The sequence below is a fragment of the Hylobates moloch genome, unplaced genomic scaffold (genome assembly GCF_009828535.3).
Source record: "Hylobates moloch isolate HMO894 unplaced genomic scaffold, HMol_V3 SCAFFOLD_21, whole genome shotgun sequence".
NCBI classification, from domain to species: Eukaryota; Metazoa; Chordata; class Mammalia; order Primates; family Hylobatidae; genus Hylobates; species Hylobates moloch.
In genome coordinates this window covers 33,434,907-33,461,588 of record NW_026652296.1, presented here as the reverse complement: position 1 = coordinate 33,461,588, position 26,682 = coordinate 33,434,907, and the positions used below count along the sequence as shown (strand labels likewise).

Below are 26,682 nucleotides of genomic sequence, written 5' to 3'. Positions count from 1 at the left end.
GAAAAAAAAAATTACTCGAAAATTTTTCATGACCCTTTAATACTATAACATATGATTATATAATTAATCATATTTCCTTGTGAGATATCTCAGTTATTTCTAATATTTTACCATTATAAATATTGTTACTTCAAGGGTTGAGTTATTAGGTTAAAGGCCAAAGAGTTTGAAGAATCTTAAAACTTTTTTTCTTTTTGCACTTCTCTGAGGTTGAACATTTTCATGTTTATTAATTACTGGCATTATTTCAGTGAAATGCCTGTTAGTGAATAAATGCAACTTGCAAAGCTTTTTATATAGGATCTCCAGTCTCTGAAATAGTGCCAGGTACATAATACTCATAAATATTTGGCATGGTGAATGAATGAATGAATGGGAAGAATATTAACACTTTGTCTACCATATTTGTTTCAGATGAGGTCATTGTGCCTCTATATGTGCACAGTGATAATGCTGTCTTGGTTCTTAGTCTTTACCTATTTTTTTCCCATTTTTTTCTTCCCCCACAGTTCACCCATGAGCTCGGATTTCCCACATTACAACTTCAGGATGCCTAATATTGGATTCCAGAATCTGCCTCTCAACATATATATTGTGGTTTTTGGTACTGCTATATTTGTCTTCATCCTTAGTTTACTCTTCTGTTGCTACTTGATTAGGTAACCAATTTTCATTCTATGTTACTTCAAAATATGTTAAATAATCAATAATCAAGTTTCCTCAGATTTTTTTTAAAATGAAGTATGATAATTGGCAAATTTTTAAAAAATTAAGATGACTTACCATTTTAATCTGTGCATTAGTAATCAGTAAAACACCTTTATATGATCTTCAATCTTATCTACTGATGAAGTGTTTTACTCTGTAGGAGAAAATTGTCCTTATTTATTTTTCTGCCTTTCTACCTGGTAAACAGATACACATATGTCATTGTCTTTCTCCAAGATTTAATCTACTCTCACAGAGATTTCAAAATTGCTTTTCAAGAAGGTGTGGCTTCCTTGTTAGCTAAGGTCATTAGGTATCAGACAAGTAGAGGAGGCTAGGCGCAGTGGCTCATGCCTGTAATCCTAGCACTTTGGGAGGCCCAGGCGAGTGGATCACTTAAGGTCGGGAGTTCTCGACCAGCCTGGCCAACATGGTGGAACTCCGTCTCTACCAAAAATACAAAAACTAGCTGGGCGTGGTGGCTAATGCCTGTAATCCCAGCTACCTGGAAGGCTGAAGCAGAAAAATCACTGGAACCCAGGTGGTGGAGGTTGCAGTGAGCCAAGATCGTGCCATTGCACTCCAGCCTGGGCAACAGAGCGAGACTCCATCTCAAAAAATAAAATAATAAAGAAACGTAGGGGATGCTCCTTATATCTCACAGATATGTTGACTGCTTATGACTTTTATTTCTTCCTCCAAATTAATTAAATATTTGAGGCAAATATAATTGTAATCTACAGAAAAAAACTTTATAAAACCTGCTTATTTCCAGAAATTCCTTTTTCTAACATTTCTATTAAACTATTATTAAAATAATTATATCAGCCAGGTGCGGTGGCTCACGTCCAAAATCCCAATACTGGGAGGCTGAGGTGGGCGGATTACCTGAGGTTGGGAGTTCGAGACCAGCCTGGCCAACATGTTGAAACCCAGTCTCTACTAAAAATACAAAAATTAGCGAGGTGTGGTGGTGGGCATCTGTAATCCCAGCTACTTGGCAGGAGAATCCCTTGAACCTGGGAGGGAGAGACTGCAGTGAGCCAAGATCGTGCCATTGCAGTCCAGCCTAGACAACAAGAACAAAACTCCGTCTCAAAAAAAAAAAAAAAGTTTGATCACAGTGTTCTAGGACAGTGGGATATAAATATCATCCAAAAATGTAATTAAGAGTAAAAAGTTTAGCACTGTGTAAAGTAACTGTTAACTGAAGAAGTCCCAAAAAAAAGTACTGCCACTTTTAAGTTCTAGACTTGGGGTGTTTTTAATTGTAAACACCAAAGCATTTGTGTTTGTCTATTTGTAGACAAATACCTTCCTTAGTGGAAAGAAAAAAAAATGAGGTACATACATGTAAATACTTGCTGCAGCATTTAATATATTTTTGTGTTACACTTTTTGTTGCATCGTAAACACATTTATTACCAATGGACAATGAGTTCTTTATTGTTATTATTATTATTATTTGAGATGGGTTCTCTGTTACCTAGGTTGGAGTGCAGTGGCACAGTCTCTGCTCACTACAGCTTTCCTCCTAGGCTCAAGTGATCCTCCCCCCTCAGCATCCCAAGTAGCTGGGGCTACAGGCGCCTGACACCACACCTGGCCAATTTTTTTTGTATTTTTGGTAGAAACGGGGTTTTGCCATGTTTCCCAGGCTGGTCTCAAACTCCTGAGTTCAAGCAATCCACCCGCCTCAACCTCCCAAAGTGCTGGGATTACAGGGGTGAGCCACCACATCCGGCTAGACAATGAGTTCTTTTAAGACTGTTCAGCTAGTTCAGATTTTTACATCTCTTTCTAGCAAGAAAAGACAAGGTTTTGTGTGTTTATACAAATGTTAATATTACTGCAATTCCAATATAATAAAGCACTCAAATATAAATTAATAATAGTTTGATAAACATTATATAAATATTCAGCATTTTTTAAAATTAGAGAATTAGCCATAGCATATATAGGACCTCAGAATATAAAAATATGGTTTGTTTTTTTTTTCAGACTTACTAGTTTTTTTTTGATAATTCCTCTACAAATGTTGATTTAACTCAGAAATATGTAAATTTAATATTCAAAACCAAATTATTTTTTAAAGAGGCAAAAAATATAAAAATATAACAAAATGTAAAAAAAAGAAAATGTTATTAAGGGAGGGTTATCATATTGTAAAATATTTAATTCTAAAATATATAGCTCATAATATAGTTTTCATTACTATGTCAAAGAATTAAGTAAGCCTTTAACTTTAAACAAAAACCCACTAATGTACCAATTTGTGATTCTGGGTAGATTTTTTGAAAAGTAAGTTATGAAACACCCTTTTACCTCATTGTATTCCTTTTAATAATCAAGCAAATAAGTAAAGTGATAATGAAAAAATAATGATATGTACTTAATTTTATCCTTTTGTATCTTTTTTTTTTTCAAGATAGTGTCTCACTCTGTCGCCCAGGCTGGAGTGTAGTGACATGAGGCTCACTGAAGCCTCAACCTCCTAGCACAAGTGATCCTCCCATCTCAGCCTCCTGAGTAGCTGGGACTCTAGACATGCACCACCACACCCAGCTAATTTTTGTATTTTTTGTAGAAACGAAGTCTCACTATGTTTTCCAGACTGGTCTCGAACTCTTGGGCTCAAGCAGTCCTCCCAGCTCTGCCTCCCAAAATGCTGAAATTATAGGCATGAGCCACCACACCCAGCCTTATCCTTTTTTATAATCAGCCTAACAGGCCGGGTGCAGTGGCTCATGCCTGTAATCTCAGCACTTTGGGGGGCCAAGGCAGGCGGATCACTTGAGGTCAGGAGTTCAAGACCAGCCTGGCCAACAAGTGAAACCCCATCTCTACTAAAAATACAAAAATTAGTTGGGTGTGGTGGCGCATGCCTGTAGTCCCAGCTAATTGGGAGGCTGAGGCACGAGAATCACTTGAACCCTGGAGGCAGAGGTTGCAGCGAGCCAATATCGCACCACACTCTACCCTGTCTCAAAAAAATAAAAATTTAAAAATTAAAAAATAAGCTAACAAAGCAAAGAAATTAGGATCTGTTACACTAAAATTGAATTATCATGTTTAATCAGAAATGTTCAAACATTTCTAAACTTCATTTACTAGTCATTGGTACAATTGTTTTTTGTTTTGTTTTGTTTTGTTTTTGAGATAGAGTCTTGCTCTGTCACCAGGCTGGAGTGCAGTGGCGCGATCTCGGCTCACTGCAAGCTCCGCTTCCCAGGTTCACACCATTCTCTTGCCTCAGCCTCTCGAGTAGCTGGGACTACAGGCACACGCCACCATGCCCAGCTAAATTTTGTATTTTTAGTAGAGATGAGGTTTCACCATGTTAGCCATGATGTTCTAGTTCTCTTGACCTTGTGATCCACCCGCCTCAGCCTCCCAAAGTGCTGGATTACAGGCATGAGCCACCGCGCCTGGCCAATTTTTAAAATGTAATCATGAGGTAAGGAGCTTTCCTTTATGATGATCCTAATTTGTTACCTTTAACACTTCAAATGGTAAATTGGGATTTAACAAGTCTTTGCAGTTAATCTAGAGATCTGTGGAGTCAGCTCCTCCAGAATTACCCTAGCTCATTTTTTATGATAACCTAAGCTCTCCAGCACCTTCCCAGGAGGTTCTTCTGTTCTGCAGAGAGCTCCCTCCAGTCACCACCACTGGACTCATCAGAACCATAGGAAGAATCTAACTTAGGTCTAAACAAGACAGTCACTACCAACCACAATCTTACACAGGATTGTAGTATAGAATGTGCTGACTATGATAGGGCTGTGAACAGGCACTACTGGAGCACAAAAGAAGGACATCTTACCTGCTAAGAAAGATCCTGTTTTATAATGAATTATATAATATTCTAATTTATGTTTGTTCATGTTTTTTCCCTGATGGTTATTTGTTCTGTTATATCTCAAACACTCAGAATCGTGCCTGGCACAATATTAAGCACTCGATAAGTATTTGTTGGGTGAATGAATGAACAGTTCCCTAGTAGGAAGTCATTAGATATGCCTAAGACTAAAAAATCAAGAAGTACCAACACAGGCAAGTTATTTAGAAACATGGAAGTCAGGATCAAAATAGTGAGCTAAAGGGGGAAAAATGGGTTATCTCTTCGGAAGAGGGCAGAGGACTGCTGATTTTTTGTTATTAACCCTGTAGAGGGTTTTATCCAAGTTACATATGACAACATATGTAACTTGGATAAAATTAAAAACAAAAAATAGAGGGGTGATGCATACCCCAGTTACCCTGATTTGATCATTATACATTGTATGCTTGTATCAAAATATTACATGTACCCCATAAATAGTACAATTATTGTGTATTATGTTTTAATAATAATCAAAAATAAATTTTGAAGAATACAGGGAAATTTTGGGGCTACAGTTATTATGAGGTCTTGAACCAAGATAATGATAGTAGATCTAGAAAAGATGTTGTGGTTGTAAGAAATACTTGGGAGGTGAACATAAACAGAAATTAATGACTGGACATTAAGGACAGAAGGGGTTTAGAATCTTTCTTGGACTTCTGGCTTAGGCAGCTGGGTAGATAGCAGTCCCTTCTGAGAGATAGAAACATTTTAAATGAAAAGATGATAGATTCCATTTCAGAGATGGGGGTCTGAGTTTCCTGTGTAACTGTCAAGGTGTTTAATACTTAATTGGATGTATAGCTCTAAAGCTTGTGAGAAGTCTGATCTGTAATTAATAGGTAGAAGCTGAAGCCAGGAGTGTTGCCTAGAGAGAATGTGTATAGTAAGATAAAATGGGCCCAGGGCAGAATCCTAAGGAAACATTGATATTTAAGAAGAGCCCTTAAAAGAGACTGAGAAGGGATAGCAGGAGATAAGAGGAAAATCGAGGCTAGGCATGGTGGCTTACGCCTATAACCCCAGCACTTTGGGAGACTGAGCTGGGTGGATCACCTGAGGTCAGGAGTTTGAGACCAGCCTGGCCAACGTGGTGAAACCCTGTGTCTATTAAAAATATAAAAATTAGCCAGGCGTGGTGGCACATGCCTGTAATCCCAGCTACTCAGGAGGCTGAGACAGGAGAATCGCTTGAACGCAGAAGGTGGAGGTTGCATTGAGCTGAGATTGTGCCACTGCATTGCAGCCTGGGCAACAGAGCAGACTATCTCAAAAAAAACAAACACAGGGGCACAAAATATTGTGAGAAAGATCCCCTACAAGTAGTGTTTCAATGGATTGAGTCAATTATGTCAGCTGCTCACAAAGAGGATAAGAACTGAAAAGTTCACATTACATTTGACAATAAGGTTTGCATCCTTAATCTTTGGTAGAAAAACTTCAGTAGCATAGGGTAAGGGGTGGTAGAGGGTATAATGGGGCAAAACCTGGCTAGTAGGTGAAGGTGGATACAAGGAATATAACTCTGTCTTTAAAGAACCTTGGCTGAGAAAAGATTAGGTTGAGGGGAGAAGGAGTTGCTGTAGAATCAAGGAAGTATTTTAGCGCTGGGTTTTTTTGTAAGATAGAGATTTTGGTATGTTTATACATATCTTAAGGAGAATGAGCCAATTGTGGAAGATTTATGAGAAAGAATAAATCATAGAGGTGAAAAGAGACACACATAAGAGAGATAGCAATATTATTCCTAAGCAGGAGAATACCTTTTCCTAAGACAGAGATGAGGGTAGCTGTAGAAAACAAAACACTCGTAGCCATGTGGAGCTGGGAGTGAGAAAGCTTGCATACATCACAGCCCCCTTTATTTGTGTAGTAAAAAATTGACAGTTGAAAATTATAGGGGAGCAAGTGATAGGTTAACACTTAAAGAGAGTGGCAAGGGTTTGAAAGCACCACTGCATGAAAGCTTAGGATACTGAGCATGAATAGATAGAAGGATTAGAGAGCAATGTGGAGAATCAGGCTGAGACTGGAGACCACAGATTTGCAGTGGCCATAAGCTACATGGTTTTATCATTTCTCTAGCACTATTCAGCATTGTTAATCATGCCTTCTTAAATACTTTTTAGATATCTATTTAGCAGTGCAAAATAAAATAGTGCAATGTAAAATATTAGATAATTAATGGGAGTTAGAGTAATGGAGGAATCAAATTAACTTCATAGAATGAAGTTAATTTAAGGGAGAACTTTCTAGAAGGGATGAATTTTGAGCCACAGATGGAAGAAAAAGGTGAGCACAAATTGATCCATGCTGTAGCTGGAAGTAACAAGTTCAGTTTTGGGAAAACATGTAGATCTAATTAAAATATTCAAATAAGCAAAATGCATTAACAAATAAAGCCTCATTTTAATGACTTCTAATGGAATTCATTTTATTTATTTTTTATTTTTATTATTTATTTATTTTTATTTATTTATTTATTTATTTTTGAGACAGGGTCTCACTCTGTCACCCAGGCTGGAGAGCAATGGCATGATCATAGCTTACTGCAGCCTCAACCTCCCAGGCTTAAGCAGTCCTACCTCAGCCTCTCAAGTAGCTGAGACTATAGGCACACGCCATCATGACTGGCTAATTTTTTCTTTTTCTTTTTTTGAGACAGAGTCTTGCTCTGTCACCCAGGCTGGAGTACAGTGGCACGATCTCAGCTCACTGCAACCTCCGCCTCCCGGGTTCAAGCAATTCTCCTGCCTCAGCCTCCCGAGTAGCTGGGATTACAGGCGTGTACCACCATGCCTGGCTAATTTTTATATTTTTACTAGAGACAGGGTTTCACCATGTTGGCCAGGCTGATCTGGAACTCCTGACCTCAAATGATCCACCCGCCTCAGCCTCCCAAAGGACTGGGTTTACAAGCATGAACCACTGAGCCCGGCTGATGCCCAGCTAATTTTTCAATTTTTTGTAGAGACAGAGCCCCACTATGTTCCTTAGCCTGGTTTTGAACTCCTGGGCTTGAGTGATCCTCCCACCTCAGACTCCCAAAGTGCTGGGATTACAGGCATAAGCCACCATGCCCGGTCCATTTTATTTCTTTACGTGAAAATAGTTTCTTTATGTGAAAATGGTATTTTTTCACGTAAAGAAATAAAATGTAAAACAAGCAAAAACCCCATAAGGATATAGATTATTTGAACTACATAATTAATAAACTTATGAGAAAGCTGTAGTTTTGAATTCATATATTAGGCAAGAAAGACTAAAACCAATGAGCTACGTTTTCATGGAGCTAAAAGAAAAGGCCAGTTAAACCCATGAAAAAGTAAAAGGAAGAAAGTAAAAAAGCTAAGCACGATATCAATGAAGTAGAAAATAAATGTATAATAGTAAAAATTATTGAGACCAAAGCTGGTTCTTTGGAAATATTAATAAAGTTGATAAATCTCTAGAAAAAGTAATCAGGAAAAAGAGAAAAGAAAATATAAATTATAAAACATAATTTACTAAAATATACATTACTAATATCACTAATGAAAAAGGGACATTATTACAAATTCTATAAACATTAAAAGATCACAAAGAATATTATGTATTTATGGCAATAAACTTGAAGTTTTGGGTTAATTACATAGATTCCTAACAAAAAAAGAGGTGCATCAAAACTGACACAAGAAAGGGCATTTATTTAAAAAAAAAAAAAAAAAAACACAACTTAACATTGTACTTTCTGGTAATAGATGGAAAGCTTTCCCCTAAGATCAGAACACAATAAGAATGCCCACTTTACCACTGCTGTTCAGCATTGTACTGGAAGTTCTAGCCAGAACAATTAGGCAAGAAAAAGAAGTGGAAGGCATCTAATTAGAAAGAAGTAACTATCTCCATTTGCAAATGATATGATCCTATATAGAGAAAATCCCATAGGATACACACACACACAAAAAAACTTACTGGAACTAATAAATTCAGCAAACTTTCAGAGTCCAAGATCAACACACAAAAATCAGTTGTGTTTCTGTACATCAACAATGAACAATCTGAAAAGGAAATAAAGGAAACAATCTCATTTACAATAGCATCCAAACGAATAAAATTTTAAGGAATAAAGTTAACCAGGGAAGTGAAAGACTTATACCCTGAAAACTACAAAACATTGCTGAAAGAAATTAAAGAAGACCTAAATAAATGTAAAGGCACCCCATGTTCATGGATTTATATAGTCTTTATATAGTTACAGTGTCAATATTCTCCAAGGCAATCTACAGATTCAGTGCAATCCCTATCAAAATTCCAATGGCCTTTTTTTACAGAAATAGGAAAAGCAATCCTCAAATTCATTTGGAACTGGTGCCCCAAATAGCCAAAGCAGTTTCGAAAAAGAAAAACAAATAGAAGGATTCACACTTCCTGATTTCAAAACTTTAGAAAGCTACTGTAATCAAAAAATTGTGGTACTGGTATAAAGATAGACATATAAACCAATAAACTAGAATTGAGAGTCCAGAAATAAATCCAAACATCTATGACAAATTGACATGCAAACAAGGGTGCCAAGATCATTCAATGGGGAAAGAATTGTTTCTTCAACCAATGGTACTGGGAAGCTGGATATTAACATGCGAAACATTTGTACATCAAAGGACATCAAGAAAGTGATAAGGCAACCTACAGAATGGGAGAAAAATATTTACAAATCCTATCTGATAAGGGTTTAATACCCAGAATATATTAAAAGCTCTTAAAATTTAACAGCAAAAAGACAACCCAATTTAAAAATGAGCAAAGACTTTAAACAATTCTCCAAAGAAGATACACAAATGGCCAACAAGCACATAAAAAGATGTTTGAAATTATTGGTCATTAACGAATTCCAAATTAAAAACACAATGAGATACCACTTCACACCTACTAGGATGCTGTAATCAAAAACAGAAAAATAACAAGTGTTAATGAGGATGTGGAGAAATAAGAACTTGCATATATTGCTGGTAGAAATGCAAAATGATGCAGCTGCTGTGAAAAAGGATTTGGTGGATCTTCAAAAAAAAAATTTTTTTTTTGAGACAGAGTCTTGCACTGTCACCCGGGCTAGAGTGCAATGGCGCGATCTCGGCTCACTGCAACCTCTGCCTCCCGGGTTCACGCAATTCTCCTGCCTCAGCCTCCCAAGTAGTTGGGATTACAGGTGCCTGCCACCACACCCAGCTAATTTTTTGTATTTTTAGTAGAGACGGAGTTTCACTATGTTGGCCAGATTTGAACTCCTGACCTCGTGATCCACCTGCCTCAGCCTACCAAAGTGCTGGGATTACAGGCATGAGCCACCGCACCTAGCCAGTTCTTCAAAATATTAAACCATGTGACCCAGATTTTCATTCCTAGGTATATACCCAAGACAAATGAAAATATATGTTCACACGGAAACGTGTACAGAAATGTTTCATAATAGCCAAAAGGTATAAACAACCCAAATGTCCATCAACAGATGAATGGATAATTGTATGTACCTACAATGGAATATTATTCAGCCATAAAAAGAAGTGAAGTACTGATACATACTACAACCAGGATGAACCTCAAAAACATGCTAGGTGAAAAGCCATACACAAAAGGCCATATATTGCATTGTTCCTTTTATATGATATATCCATAGTAGGCAAATCTATAGAGACAAAAAGCAGATTAGAGGTTGCAGGGGATAGAAGCAAGGGGTAATGGGGAGTGATCACTGAATGGGGTACCAGGTGTTTTGTTGGAGTGATGAAAAGTTTTGAAACTAGAGATAGCTGGTAGATGCACAACATTGTGAGTACACTACTTACCACTGAATTGTATACTTTAAGGTGGTTAGTTGTAATGGTGAATAAAAATAAAAGAATAAAATTTTTAAAAAGAAAAAACTGGGGCCGGGCATGGTGACTCACTCCTGTAATCCCAGCACTTTGGGAGTCCGAGGCAGGGGATCACCTGAGGTCAGGAGTTCGAGACCAGCCTGGCCAACATGGTGAAACCCCATCTCTACTAAAAATATAAAAATTAGCTGGATGTGGTGGCACACACCTCTGTTCTCAGCTATTCAGGAGGCTGAAACAAGAGAATCACCTGAACCTGGGAGGCAGAGGTTGCAGTGAGCCGAGATTGTACCACTGTACTCCAGCCTGGGCGACAGAGCGAGACTCTGTCTCAAAAAAAAAAAAAAAAAAAAAAAAACTGCTACAAGAAATTGAAAATATGAATAATTATATATCTAATAAGAAATAGAGACAGATCACGAGGTCAGGAGATTGAGACCATCTTGGCCAACATGGTGAAACCCCATCTCTACTAAAATACAGAAATTAGTCGGGCGTGGTGGCATGTGTCTGTAATCCCAGCTACTTGGGAGGCTGAGGCAGGGGACTCACTTGAACCTGGGAGGCGGAGGTGGCAGTGAGCTGAGATTGCGCCACTGCACTCCAGCCTGGCGACAGAGCAAGACTCCGTCTCAGAAAAAAAAAAAAAGGAGAATGTGTTTTGGGCCAGGCACGGTGGCTCATGCTGTAATCCCAGCACTTCGGGAGGTTGAGGCAGGCAGATCACGATGTCAGGAGATCGAGACCATCCTGGCTAATATGGTGAAACCTCGTCTGTACTAAAACTACAAAAAAAATTAGCCAGGCGTGGTGGCGGGCGCCTGTAGTCCCAGCTAACTCGGGAGGCTGAGGTAGGAGAATGGGGTGAACCCAGGAGGCGGAGCTTGCAGTGAGCCGAGATCGCACAACTGCATCCCACGCTGGGTGACAGAGCGAGACTCCGTCTCAAAAAAAAAAAAGAAAAGAAATTGATTGTATTTTTAAAACATTCCCACAATGATATTTTAAGCCAAGTAACTCATCCAAACATTTAAGGAAAAAAATACCACTCCAATGTGACGCTTCCAGAGAATAAAAGTGGAACAAATACTTCTCAGCTCATTTCCTGAGGCCAGCATAATTTTGATTTCAAAGCCTGACAAGGATATTATGAGAAAGGAAATTATAGACTGATCTTTTTCATCAGCAAAATATTGTAAATCAAATTCAGGGATCTACAAAAAAGGTAGAATATTACAACCAAATGAGGTTTGTTCCAAGAATGAGAGTTATTTTAACATTTGAAAATCAATCAATACAATATAGCACGTTAATAGTATAATATCATAAAGCATTGATAAAATTTAATACCTATTCATGATTTTTTTTAAACTAGTACTACAAGAGAACTTTCTAAAATTTGAAAGAGTATCTACAAAAAATAAAGAAAACATCATACTTTATAGTGATGTATTGATAGGGACATTCACTATCACTTTTATTTAGCATCATACTAGAGGGCCTAGCTAGTCAGTGCAAAAAAAAAAAACGGGAAAAAAGAATAAAAGAAAAGTGTATTTAGAAAAGAAGTAAATAAAGTTTATAAAGGCAGCGTTTAAATTCTGATTATATGCAGACAACATAATTTTTTACATTAAAAAATCCAAAAGGTTTTACAGAGAAACTATTTAGAATTAGCAATTCACCAGATACAGGATCAATATACAAAAATTACTTTTTTCCATATAGGTAGCAAGAAATAATTAGAAAATAAAGATTTTTTCAACACTATTTACAGTAGCATCAAAAATTACCAAATGTCTGGGAGAAATGTGTAAGAGAAAAATTAAAGCTGTAAAGAAAGAAATAACGTTCATAGGTTAGACACTCAGTCTTGCAAAGATGTCAGTTCTTCCTCAGTTGGTCTGTGAATTTTGTACATTCCTACTCAAAACCCCAAGAAGGTTTTTTTTTTTTCTGGTGGAAATTGAAATCTATATGGAAATGCAGAGAACCAAGAATAACCAAGCCAGTCATTAAAAAGAATAAAACTTGAGGGCTTTTGCTACCAGACCCCAAAACCTGTTTTAAAGCAACAGTATTAAGAGAAAGTGCTGTTCACCAAGCATCCAGATCTCAAGTTCTAAATATTTTTCTCCAATAAAAGGAATTAGGGTTCCTAACCCCAGGGCTGGAACACAGAACATATAAAATGAGGCTGAAACAAACATCTTTTGGTGCCAGTAAATAAGGAAATGCATGGGAAAGGATGGGGGCTTGTTGAAAGAACACAAGAGTCAGCCTGAAGGACTCAAGGCCAATCAATTTGAGCAACAAAAAATAGTGATCATATTGAACTGTAACTCATAAATTAAAACGAATATCCATGAGTCTAGACTGATTGATAGAAATAAACACTTGCACAAATAAATGAAGAAGCACATCTCTTCCCATAGATTAAAACCAATATCCATGAGTCTAGACTGATAGAAATAAATAATTGCACAAATAAATGAGGAAGCACATCTCTTCTTTATAGAAGATTTCCAGTTAATAAATGTGCAAGGAATTAGAGAACTACAAAACCACGTTAGAGTTTAGGCAAACACTGCAGTAATTATTGCAAGCAAGGTGGATGCTAAAATCGGTCGGCAAAAGCTTGAGAAAAAAATAGAGTATATGTATAATTTCAGCATATCTCCCTCAAGATAAATTACAGTGGAGAAACCCAGTGGACACTATCTTAACCAATCTTAAATTGAAATCTTCAAATTCTACCAAGAAAAAATGATCATACTTAATATGTCAAAATCTTGAAAGACAAGGAAAGACCAAGGAACTCTCTACAAATTAGAGGTGGCTGGCCTGGCACGGTGGCTCACGCCTGTAATCCCGGCACTTTGGGAGGCCAAGGCGGGCGGTTCACGAGATCAGGAGATTGAGACCATCCTGGCTAACACAGTGAAACCCCGTCTCTACTAAAAATACAAAAAAAATTAGCCGGGCGTGTTGGCGGGCGCCTGTAGTCCCAGCTACTCGGGAGGCTGAGGGAGGAGAATGATGTGAACCCGGGAGGCGGAGCTTGCAGTGAGCTGAGATCGTGCCACTGCACTCCAGCCTGGGCAACAGAACGAGACTCTGTCTCCAAAAAACAAACAAACAAAAAATTAAAGGTGGCTAAGGAGACATAACTAGATGCAAGATGGGATCCTGGGTTGGATCATAGAACAGCAAAAGGACATGAGAGAAAGAACTGGTAAAATTCAAATAAGGTCCGTAGTTTAGTTAATAATATATCAATGTTATATCAATACTAATATATCAATGTTAATTTAATGGTTTTGATAATTGTACTATGGTGGTATAAAATGTGGACATAGTATATACAACTATGGTTATATAAATGTGAAAGCTGGTAGAAAGGTATATGTGAATTCTATTTTTTGTAACTTCTCTGTCTAAAATTATTTCAAAATAAAAGTTTTTAAAATAGCATGATATTGACACAAGGTACATTGGTTGCTTAGTGTTGCTGTAACAAAGTGCCACAAATTGGGCAACTTAAAACAAGAGAAATGTAATTTCTCACGATTGTGAAGGCTAGAAAATTTCAAACTTAAAGTGCTGGCAGAGCCATGCATCCTCTGAAGGCTCTAGGAGAGAGTCTTTCTTGCCTCTTCCTAGCTTCCAGTGAGTACCAGAAAGCCTTGGCATTCCTTGGCTTGTAGCTGCCTCACTTCAGTCTCTCTCTCTGTGTTCACATGGCCTTCTTTTCCATCTGTCTCTGCATATCCTCTCCTCTTCTTATAAGGATAGCAGTCAAATTGAATTTAGGGCTCACCTTAATCCAATATGACCTCATCTTAACTAACTAATAATCTGAAAAGACCCTATTTTCAAATAAGGTTATATTCTGAGGTTCCAGTTTGACATGAATTGGGAGCTGAGGGGGACACATGCATCCCAGTCACTATACAAGGATAGGCAAATGGAGCAGAATAATAGCAGCTCTAGAAATAGACCCACATATTCAATACACCTGATTTACAACAGATGTGCCACTCCAGTGCAGTGGGGAAAGGGGAGAATCTTTTCAATAAATGATAGTGAGGCAAATGAAAGTCTATATGAGGATAAAAAGCATCTGGACCCCTACCTCACAGCATACATAAAGACCTATTTCAAATGGATCATAGACCTACGTTTGTTAGGTAAAACAACAAATTGTTTTCACAACATACTCAGGAGAATATCTTCATAGTCTTGGGATAGGCAAAAATTTCTTTAGTGGGACACAAAAAGAACTAACTTAATTGGGAAAAGTTGATAAATTAGACTTCATTTAAATTTAAAAATTTTTCAAACTTAACCTACAAAGATGTGAACACCTAGAACTCTCATGAACTACCCAAAGGAGTAAAATTGTTATGAGTACTTTTTTTTTTTTTTTTTTTTGAGACAGGATCTCACTCTGTCACCCAGGCTGGAGTGCGGTGGCACAATCCCAGCTCACTGCAGCCTTCACCTCCCAGGCTCAAGCAGTCCTCCCACCTCAGCCTCCCGAGTAGCTGGGACCACAGGCCACACGCCACCATGCCCAGCTAATTGTATTTTTTGTACAGATGAGGTTTCACCATGTTGTCCAGGCTGGTCTCGAACTCCTGGGCTCAAGCGATCCTCCTACCTCAGCCTCCCAAAGTGCTGGGATTACAGGCATGAGCCACTGTGCCCGGCCGGGGTGAGTACTTTGATTTTTTTTGAGACAAAGTCTCACTATGTCACCCAGGCTGGAGTGCAGTGGCATGATCTTGGCTCACTGCAACCTCCGCCTCCTGGGTTCAAGCGATTCTCCTGCCTCAGCCTCCCAAGTAGCTGGGATTACAGGCATGCGCCACCACGCCTGGCTAATTTTTGTATTTTTAGTAGATTCGGGGTTTCTCCATGTTGACCAGGCTGGTCTCAAACTCTTGACCTCAGGCCATCCGCCTGCCTCGGCCTCCCAAAGTGCTAGGATTACAGGTGTGAGCCACGGTGCCCAGCCTCGGTGTGAGTACTTTGAACCAGCAGTTCTATTCCCGAGTATATACTTAACAGAAATGAGTATATATGTCCACTAAAAGACATGTAGAATTTGTGTATCAGCTTTATTAATAATAGCCTCAAACAGGAAGTAATTAAATATTCATCAGCAGTAAAATGGATAAATGGTATTATATTCATACAATGGAATACTGTATATCAGTCAGAAAGACAATTACTACAACAATATGGAAGAATCTCACAAGGCATTGTAGACTGAAAGAAACCAAACACAAAAGAGTATATACCAAACGATCCATTTACATGAAGTTCAAAAACAGGCATAATTAATCTACAGTGTTAGAAATCAGGATAGTGCTACCTCTGGGGCATGGATATTGATTAGGAAGGGTCATTTTAGAGGGCTCAAGTGTGCTGAAAATGTACTATATCTTGATATGAGCAATAGTTATCCTGGTATGTACATTTTTTAAGATTTTGAGCTGTATACTTAAGGTTTTTATACTTAATTGGATGTATGTTATACTTAAATTTTTTCTAATTAAGAAAAAATATAAATATTATTGAAATAAGTAGACTGTCAGTATAAAAAGAATTGAGTCATCTTACGTTTGGGTAACTTTCTTGGTTCCCTGGGCACTTTCACGTAACATGTTAAGAGATACGTCATTTGGGTGTATTTCAGGATAAAGATTCTAATTTATATTATTTGAGCCATAAATGATATAAATTAATACCAAAATCAGCAACTTTTTATTTTTCTTCAAGTTACTGTGTTGGAAATCTCAATATTGCATTACTGATTTCTGTCTTTTAGGCTAAGACATCAAGCACACAAAGAATTTTATGCCTACAAACAGGTGAGAAATTTAATTCAGATTGGCTTTGATTTTTTTTTTTCCCCAAAAAAACTGAGAACTCTGATTTCCACTCATACTTTAAACTGGGACTGAATTTACTTGTGTTCATTTTAGCATCTCACTGCCAATTTGCAGTATAATATATCAACTTCATTTTTCTTAAGTATTCTTCTCTTCTTTTTTTTTTTTTTTTTTTTTTTTTTTGAGATGGAGTTTCGCTCTTGTTGCCCAGGCTGGAGTGCAATGGCATGATCTCGGCTTACAGCAACCTCCGCCTTCCAGGTTCAAGCTATTCTCCTGCCTCAGCCTCCCAAGTAGCTGGGATTACAGGCATGTGCCACCATGCCCGGCTAATTTTGTATTTTTAGTAGAGACGGGGTTTCTCCATGTTGGTCAGGCTGGTCTCAAACTCTGGACCTCAGGTGATCTGCCCGCCTCGGCCTCCCAAAGTGCTGGGATTACAGGCTTGAGCCACCATGCCCGGCTCTTCTCTTCTTTTATAAGCATTACTTGAAGCTGTAGAAAGTTCAGATGATATAATATAATTTAACAGGAAACTTGAGCCAACAGTTTGCTAAAGAGAAATGCTATAGCTTGTAATTCTTAAAGTTACTGTCAACTTAATGGAGTTCTGAGATACCATTAAGTGAAATTTTTCCTTCCTTCTTTATTAGAAGACATAGCAGTTCCTCGGAGGTGAGCGACCAGCTGTGTTACAGTGATCTCATCTACTCCCTTTTGCACTTTAAATGTTAGCTCATATTATCCACTAGAAGTCTGCAAACTTGGATCATAGCTGTTAATACCTAGTCCTTCACTGATTTTGTCTTTAAGTTAATACACTTATCTTGGCCAGGCGCGGTGGCTCACGCTTGTAATCCCAGCACTTTGGGAGGCCGAGGCGGGTGGATCATGAGGTCAGGAGATCGAGACCACGGTGAAACCCCGTCTCTACTAAAAATACAAAAAAAGTTAGCCGGGCGTGGTGGCGGGCGCCTGTAGTCCCAGCTACTCGGAGAGGCTGAGGCAGGAGAATGGCGTGAACCCGGGAGGCGGAGCTTGCAGTGAGCCGAGATTGTGCCACTGCACTCCAGCCTGGGCGACAGAGCGAGGCTCCGTCTCAAAAAAAAAAAAAATACACTTATCTTTTTTATCTTTTCTCGAAGGCCAAGTAAAATTATTTTTTTCTTCCATTAATATTTTACCACTAACACCAAACAGGGGGCCTAGATTTTCCTTTGGCTCTAAGCATGAAATTCTTAATTTTTGTTACCCTTAGCTTTCTTCTTGGGTACAGGGGAGCTTCAGCTTATTTGAGTCTTTAACCTTGCTGACACCGATGTTATGGAACTGTAATACTTCAGAACTGCATATCTTGTTTTTGTTTGTTTTTGAGACGGATTCTCACTCTGTCGCCAGGCTGGAGTGCAATGGCAAGATCTCGGCTCAGTGCAACCTCTGCCTGCCGGGTTCAAGTGATCTCCTGCCTCAGCCTCCCAAGTAGCTGGGACAACAGGCATCTGCCACAACACCCAGCTAATTTTTGTATTTTTCATAGAGACAGGATTTCACCATGTTGGCCAGGATGGTCTTGATCTCTTGACCTCTTGATCCGCCCGCCTCGGCCTCCCAAAGTGCCAGGATTACAGGTGTGAGCCACCGTGCCCAGCCAGGACTGCTTATCTTTCTGTTAATCTTTCGTCCACATATCTTTGAAATCTGAGCTCACTGGCACATTCCCTAGATGGACATACTGATATCCTTAGGTAACCCCACACTCTTATAGATCTCATGTGGGATCCAAAATCAGAGTTGAGTATTTTAGTTTTCTAAATGAATGAATCTTTTCGTCTCAGTCCTATCATAATCTTTTTTTGTTTGTTTGTTTTGACGGGGTCTCTGTCACCCAGACTGGAGCGCAGTGGCATGATCACAGCTCACTGCAGCCTTGACCTCCCTGGGCTCAGGTGATCCTCTCACCTTAGCTGAGTGTGGTGGCACGCGTAGCTGGGGCTACAGACGCACACCACCACCCCCGGCTAATTTTTGTACTTTTTGTAGAGATGGGGTCTCGCCATGTTGCCCAGGCTCCTATCATAATCTGTTTTGTTTTGTTTTGAGACAGGGTCTCACTTCTGTCACGCAGGCTGGAGTGCAGTGGTGCAATCTCAGCTCACTGCAACCTCTGCCTCCTGGGCTCAGGTGATCCTCCCAAGTAGCAGGGATTACAGGCATGCACCACCACACCTGGCTAATTTTTGTATTTTTTGTAGAGACAGGGTTTTGCCATGTTGCCTAGGCTGGTCTTAAACTCCTGGGCTCAAGCAATCCACCTGCCTCGGCCTCCCAAAGTGCTGGGATTACAGGCATGAGCTACCGTGCCTGGCCACCTATTATAATCTTGACAGCTTACAAGATATTTGTATGTAGGCTAACTGGAAAGTAAAATTGGCCTTTGCAGTCATTTAAGTGAAATTGACTGATAAAACTAGACAAGTCACAAGACATACAGTAAATTTGATCTTTAAATATACTGGATAGGAAATTTAGTATATCCCTATGAGGCCTTATAGTAGCTTCTGGTGTGATTTCTGAAAACAAGGTTTACCCTCAAATCCATTTTTAGTTCAGGAATGTAAGACACCAAAATTTAGAGATTTTCCCTCAAATTTTACTTGCCTATTTTCTTCACTTTAAGATGAAATATAACTCTAATAAGCTATATTTGGTCTTAGAGTTTTTTCTTAAATAGTAAACTTCCTTCTTATCACTTGGCATTCATTTTAACTACTATCTGGTCACCACGGAGTCAAAACTTTCAAAATTAAGATTGACTTACTTTTTTTTTTTTTGAGATGGAGTTTTGCTTTTGTTGCCCAGGCTGGAGTGCAATGGCGCGATCTCGGCTCACTGCAATTTCCGCCTCCTGGGTTCAAGCGAATCTCCTGCCTCAGCCTGCCGAGTAGCTGGGATTATAGGCAGGCGCCATCACATCCAGCTAATTTTTGTATTTTTAGTAGAGACAGGGTTTCACTATGTTGACCAGGCTGGTCTCAAACTCCTGACCTCAGGCGACCCACCCGCCTTGGCATCCCAAAGTGCTGGGATTACAGGTGTGAGCCACTATGCGCGGCCAAAATTCCTTTTTTAGGAGAATATTGTGTCATTGCTCAAGTTAAAAAAATGTTGCTAAAATGATCTATCTTAAACTGTAAAAGAAATTCTCTTAAATATTGAATATGAGGGAAATGAGCCATATATACAAAAGAAAAATATTTGTGCATATAATGAGAAATATTTAAAATTACAGATTTAAATGGGTATAAGAACATACTTTTTTGTCTTACAGGTCATATTAAAAGAGAAAGTAAAAGAATTGAATTTACATGAGGTAAGTTGATGATAAGTAAATCTTCTTGAGCCATTTTCTAGTAGCAGTGGTATGCTGTGTTATGTTTAAACACTTTAATTTTCAGTAGTTGAAAAAAATAGGCTTATTTTGATTGGGGTAATAGAATATTTCAGGGTGAGGTCACATAAAAATCAATTGTGTGAAGGCTTTAGGAGAGTAATATAACTCATACTTTTAATAGTGATGACACCATTATAAAATTTCATAGCAGTAGGGATGCTGCTTGCTGTCCATGCTGTATGAATAAGAAACAGATATGTTAGTTTTTCTACTCAAGATGAGTATGTACCAATTTCCCCATTGAAAATGTTCCCAATATTTCTTTCTTACCAATGGTACAAAAAAGAGAGCAATTATCTCATGGGGGTAGGGATTTAAGAATGTAAGACATACGGAATAGAGGAAGAACACATAGGTAGCGATATGAATCCTTGGGATTGTTTAGCTATTCGGTTGCATGGTTGGGTCATAGGTGCTTTGTAACTTAAGTACAAACTTGGGTGTGTGTATCCTGCTGTATACATTAAGATACATAGCCTGTAAGAATTCTTCTTAATTCTATTTCTTGTATTGCCTCTGACTACAAATTTTCAGAATTTTTATTTTTTATCACCCTTTCCTTCTCCCTTTCTGGGTTTTCTAATTGGTGTTTAAAGCAAGGACTTGAAAAGCTGTGTGTTGTAATAGCAGTGTCGTGTATAGCCTAGCTATGGTGAAGCTAAATTGCCAGTCTCTTCAAAAAAAGGTAATTTGTTAGGATATTTGAATGATAATAAAAATAATCATATTATTGTTAAATATTTTGAAATCATCTATTGGTCCTTTGCTCTTTCTGCATATTTTTCATCAAAGAATTGATATGTTTCTGTTTAATAGCATTTTAGACCTAGCCTTGGATTAAACTGAAGCATTAATTACTGTTTGATTTTTTTTTTTTTTTTTTGAGACAGGGTCTCACTCTGTCGTCCAGGCTGGAGTGCAATGGTGCAATCTCGGATCACTGCAAACTCCGCCTCCTGGGCTCAAGTGATTCTCCTGCTTCAGCCTGTCGAGTAGCTGGGATTATAGGCATGTGCCACCACACCCAGCTAATTTTTGTATTTTTAGTAGAGACAGGGTTTCACCATGTTGGCCAGGCTGGTCTTGAACTCCTGACCTCAGGTAATCCACCCGTCTCGGCCTCCCAAAGTGCTGGGATTACAGGCGTGAGCCACGGCTCCTGGCCACTGTTTGATTTTTTACTTTTCCTAGAAGTTAATTTTGACACATGGCCAAAATTAACATGAAATAATAAAAGGTGGGCTGTTTCCCATTTGGAGTCTTGATGACCATAGATGAAAAGATTAAATTTTCACCAGATTAATCCAGAACAGAAGTCTTCCTTATTGGTTTGACCTATTAGTTTAGAAACTTTGTCCTAAATAAATACATTGTGTGTTGCATCAGTATGTATCATAGTTAGTATCCAACTACACCCACCAATTCCTGTTTCGCTGGTCATTTGTATCTGGTCTTGGATTTTTTTCACCATAGTATCCCCAGCTTTGGTTATGGTGAGTTAGTTGCTTTCTTCATTGAAATTCTTTTGCACCTTTTTCAAAAATCAAATAGCCATATTTTTAGTGACTGTATTTCTGGATTCTCCATTATATTCTCTTGATTTGTGTGCCTGTTTCTTCATCAGTACCACACTGTCTTGATTATTAATAGCTTTATAGTAAATCTTAAAATCAGGTAGTGTGATTCTTCCAACTTCATTGTTTTCCAAAATTGTTTTAGCTAGTCTGGTTCCTTTACCCTTCCATGTAAATTGTAGCATCAGCTCATCTGTATCTACAAAAAAAAAAAAAATCCTGCTGAGATTTTGGTTTATATTGCATTAAATCTATAAATGTGTTTGGAGAGAATTGACCTTTACCATGGTGAGTCTTCTGACCTGTGAATACATTATGTCTATTTATATATTTATTTATTTGAAGCTCTGTTGTTAGGTGTATACACATTGAATATCTTCTTGGTGAACTGACCCTTTTGTCAAGGTCTCTCGCCGGGCAGGGTGGCTCACGCCTGTAATCCCAGCACTTTGGGAGGCCAAGGCAGGAGGATCACCTGTGGTCAGGAGTTCAAGACCAGCCTGGCCAACATGGTGAAACCCCATCTCTACCAAAAATACAAAAATGAGCCAGGCGTGGTGACGGACACCTGTAATCCCAGCTACTCGGGAAGCTAAGGTAGGAGAATCACTTGAACCTGGAGGCGGAAGTTGCAGTGAGCTGAGATCATGCCATTGCACGCCAGCATGGGCAACAAGAGCGAAACACCGTCTCAAAAAAAAAAAAAATCTCTGTTAATCCCAGGTAAATTCCTTTGCTTTGAAATATTTGTCCAGGCCAGGCGTGGTGGCTCACGCCTGTAATCCCAGCACTTTGGGAGGCTGAGGCAGGCGGATCACAAGATCAGGAGATCGAGACCATCCTGGCTAACATGGTGAAACCCTGTCTCTACTAAAAATACAAAAAAATTAGCCAGGCGTGGTGGTGGGCACCTGTAGTCCCAGCTACGCAGGAGACTGAGGCAGGAGAATGGCATGAACCTGGGAGGCGGAGCTTGCAGTGAGCTGAGATCGCGCCACTGCACTCCAGCCTGGGTGACAGAATGAGACTCTGTCTCAGAAAATATATATATTTGTCCAGGCCGGACACGGTGGTTCACACTTGTAATCCCAACTCTTTGGGAGGCTGAGGTGGGAGGATTGCTTGAGCCCAGGAGTCCAAGATCAGCCTGGGCAACATAGTAAGACCTCATCTCTGCAAAAAAAAAAAAAAAAAATTAACTGGGCCTGTTGGCATACATGTATAGTCCCAGCTTCTTGGGAGGCTGAGGTGGGAGGATTGCTTGAGCCCAGGAGGTTTAGGCTGCAGTGAGCCAAGGTTGTGCCACTGTACTCCAGCCTGGGTGACAGAGCAAGACCCTACCTCAAAAAAAAAAGGAAATATTTTTCTGATATTAATATAGCCATTCCAGCTTCCTTTTGATTGTTTGCATGGTATGTGTATTTCCACCTTTTTCTTTTCTTTTTTTGTTTTTTGAGACGGAGTCTCGCTCTGTCACCCAGGCTGGAGTGCAGTGGCGCAATCTCCGCTCACTGCAAGCTCCGCCTCCCGGGTTCACACCATTCTCCTGCCTCAGCCTCTCCGAGTAGCTGGGACTACAGGCGCCCGCCACCACGCCCGGCTAATTTTTTGTATTTTTAGTAGAGACGGGGTTTTACCGTGGTCTCAATCTCCTGACCTCGTGATCCGCCCACCTCGGCCTCCCAAAGTGCTGGGATTACAAGCGTGAGCCACCGCGCCCGGCCACATTTTTTTTTTCTTTTTTGAGATAGAGTCTAGCTCTGCTGCCCAGGCTGGAGTGCAGTGGTACAATCTTGGCTCACTGCAACCTCTGCCTCCTGGGTTCAAGCAATTCTCCTGCCTCAGCCTCCCAAGTAGCTGGGATTACAGGCGCCCACCACCACGCCCAGCTAATTTTTGTATTTTTAGTAGAGATGGGATTTCACCATGTTGGCCAGGCTGCTCTTGAACTCCTCACCTTAGGTGATCTGCCCCCGCTCGGCCTCCTAAAGTGCTGGGATTACAGGCGTGAGCCACCATGCCCAGCCTCATCTTTTTACTTTCAATCTACCCATTGAATTATATTTGAAGTGAGTTTTCTTATAGACAGCATATAGTTGGGTCATGTTTCTTCATCCACTCTGCCAATATATCTTTTAATTGGTATGTTTAGATCATTTACATTCAGTGCAGTTACTACACATTTAGAATTAGGTTTACCATTTTTTTTTTGTCTTCTGCTTTTCTCTCTCTTTTTCATTCTCCATTTTCCTTTTCTTGCCTTCTTTTGGGTTATTAGAACATTTTTTAGTATTTCATTTTAATTGATCTATTGTGATTTTTACTCTTTGTCTTTGTATAGTTTTTTAGTGGTTGCTGTAGGGATTACCAAATAAATATTTAGAATTAGTTTTTTAACACTCTAGTTGGATTGTAGAGACCTTGCCACAATATGGATCCCTTTTCCTTCCTCTCTTCATGCAGTATCTATCATATTACGTCTATATACATTGAAAAATCCCATCATTATATGTCTTTTCCCCATCAGACATGTTTTTAAAAACTCAAGAGGCAAGCATCTGCCTGGAGTCCAGAAGATCGAGACCAGCCTGGGCAACATGGCAAAACCCCATTTCTACAAAAAATACAAAAACTTAGCTAGGCATGGTAGCACATACCTGTAGTCCCAGCTACACAGGAGCCTTAAGTGGAAAGATCACCCAAGCCTGGGAGGTCGAGGCTACAGTGAGCCAAGCCTTGATTGCACCACTGCACTCAAGCGTAGATGACAGTGAGGCCTGGTCTCAAAAAAATAAGAAAACCTTAACAGAGGAATAGCCTTATATTAATCCAGATTTTTACCATTTCTGTTGCTATGTATTCCTAATGTTCCAAGTTTCCTTCTTATGTCATTTCCCATTTATCTTCATAACGAACTTTCCTTTAGTAATTTTCTTAAAGCAGGTTTTCTGGCTATGAATTCTGTTAGTTTGCCTTCATCTGAGAATGTTTTTATTTCACCTTCATTCCTGAAGAATATTCTTGTATATGGAACTCCAGGTTGACAGTTCTTATGCCTCTTCCTTCTGGCCTTCCATGATTTCTGATGAGAAATCAGGTCACTTGAATCATTCATCCCTTACCAGTAATGTATCACTTTCTCTGGCTACTTTTAAGATTTTTTTTCTTTTTCTTTAGTTTTCAGCAATTTATGATATGTCTAGGCATGGATTTATTTGGATTTATCCTGTTTGCAGTTTACTCAGCTTCATGAATATATAGGTTTTTTTGCCAAGCATGGGAAGTTCTTAGTCATTATTTCTATAAATGTTTTTTCTGCATTTCACTCTTTCTCTCTCCCGGAACTCCAGTGACACAAATGTTAGACCCTTTGTTGTTGTTCCACAAGTCCTTGAGAGTTTTTTTTTTCAGTAATTTTTTCTCTGTTGTTCAGACTGAGTAATTTCCAGTGTTCTGTCTTCTAGTTCACTGATTCTTTCCTCTGTCCCCTCCATTCTGCTGTTGAGCCCGTCCATTAAGTTTTTTTATTGTGATTATTCTGTTGTTTTAGTTCTAAAATTTTCATTCAGCCGCACATGGTGGCTCACGGCTATAATCTTAGCACTTTGGGAGACCAAGGTGGAAGGATTGCGTGAGCCCAGGAGTTCAAGACCAGCCTGGGCAACATGGCGAAAACCCATCTCTACAAAAAATAAAAATACAAAAATTAGCCAGGTGTGGTGGCGTGCGCCTATAGTCTCAGCTACTCATGAGATGGCAGGATCGTTTGACCCTGAGAAGTCGAGGGTATAATGAGCCAAGATTGTGCCACTGCACTCTAGCCAGACTCTGTCTCAAAAATGTATATAAACTAAAATTTTCATTCACTTTGTATTATATCCTCTATTTCTTTGCTAATAATATCTGTTTTAGCATTTATTTCAAGAGCATTCATGATTGCTCATTTGAGCATTGTTATAAAGACCTTAAACAAAAGACCTTTGCTGTATAATTCTGACATATGTGTCATCTCATTATTGGAGATGATTCGTCTGGCAACACCCTGTGGCCCTGCTCTGCCCTGCTTTCTGTAGAGAAAGACTACACAAAGGTAACTATCGTGCCCTGCTTTCTGTAGAGAAAGACTACACAAAGGTAACTATCGGAGTGCCCCTTGTGTGGAGTGGAATTAAGGACGTGGCTTCCTTGTTCTTCTTTCTCCTCACCTCCTCATAGGCTCATCCCTTTCCTTTTGCTGCAGTGAGAAAGTGGCTCTGGCTATGTGAGTTCTGCTTTGTCCCTTTCTTATATAGGAGATTCAACTCCACTTGATCTTTCTAAGATTATTGATCACTCTCCTTATAAATCACATTCCTACATTTATTTATTTATTATTTTTATTTAGTTAGTTTTTTGAGACAAGGGTCTTACTCTGTCACCCAGACTAGAGTACAGTGGCACAATCTCAGCTCACTGCAACCTCTGCCTCCTGGGTTGAAGCGATTCTCCTCCCTCAGCCTCCCAAGTAGCTGGGATTACAAGCGTACACCACCATGCTTGGCTTACTTTTTATATTTTTAGTGGAGACAGAGTTTCACCATGTTGGCCAGGTTGGTCTCGAACTCCTGACCTCAGGCTATCAGCCAACCTCAGCCTTCCAAAGTGCTGGGATTATAAGTGTGAACCACCATGCCCAGCTTCTAAATTTATTTTTGAATCCGTATACAAGTATCTGGAGTTCAGCTGAAGCTGGTCACAGATTCAAATTGTTAAAACATCTTTTAAAAAGCCAAAGCATTTATAGGGAGCCAACAGTGTGCTGGACCCTCGAGATTGAGTGGTCAGAGTATAGTCCCTCCCTTCCCTCCAGGAGCACAGATCCCGCAGGAGAGAAAGTCATTAGTCAGTGAGACAAGTATAGTCAGTAATGGGGCAAGCCCATGAGCACAGAAGGGCTATAGAAGCTGCCTGCTATACTTCGGTTTGGAACAAGAAAGCCAAATTTATCCTGAGTGGCAAAACCATCTTTAAGTTGCTATACTAGCTCTCAAGGATTCCAGCCTTAAATGATATCTCTGAACCAGAATTGCTGCCTTTGCGGATGATGTCATATCCTTGTAAGTATTCAAGGAAAGGTATAATAATGAATGCCCACCACCACTATCACAGAATGATTATCTAAAAAGAAAACTGGACGTGTGCAGTGGCTCACAGCTGTAATCCCAGCACTTTAGGAGGCTCAGACAGGAGGATCATTTGAGCCCAGGAGTTCAAGACCAGACTGTGCAACATAGTGAGACCTCTTCTCTATAAAAAAATTTTAAAAATT

At 39.3% G+C, this 26,682-nt stretch overlaps 1 protein-coding gene across 3 annotated transcripts in view; it reads left to right on the top strand.

The window, feature by feature from the left end:
• RNF24 (ring finger protein 24) overlaps window positions 1–26,682 on the top strand; it is a 92,823-nt gene that overhangs the window by 54,753 nt on the left and 11,388 nt on the right. For all 3 annotated transcript variants that reach the window (XM_032143166.2, XM_058433094.1, XM_058433095.1), the window contains 3 exons: window positions 510–659; window positions 16,286–16,328; window positions 19,678–19,719. In XM_032143166.2, coding sequence (XP_031999057.1) covers window positions 517–659; window positions 16,286–16,328; window positions 19,678–19,719 — 228 coding nt within the window. In that variant the 5' untranslated portion in view covers window positions 510–516. The remainder of the gene's footprint in view (window positions 1–509; window positions 660–16,285; window positions 16,329–19,677; window positions 19,720–26,682) is intronic.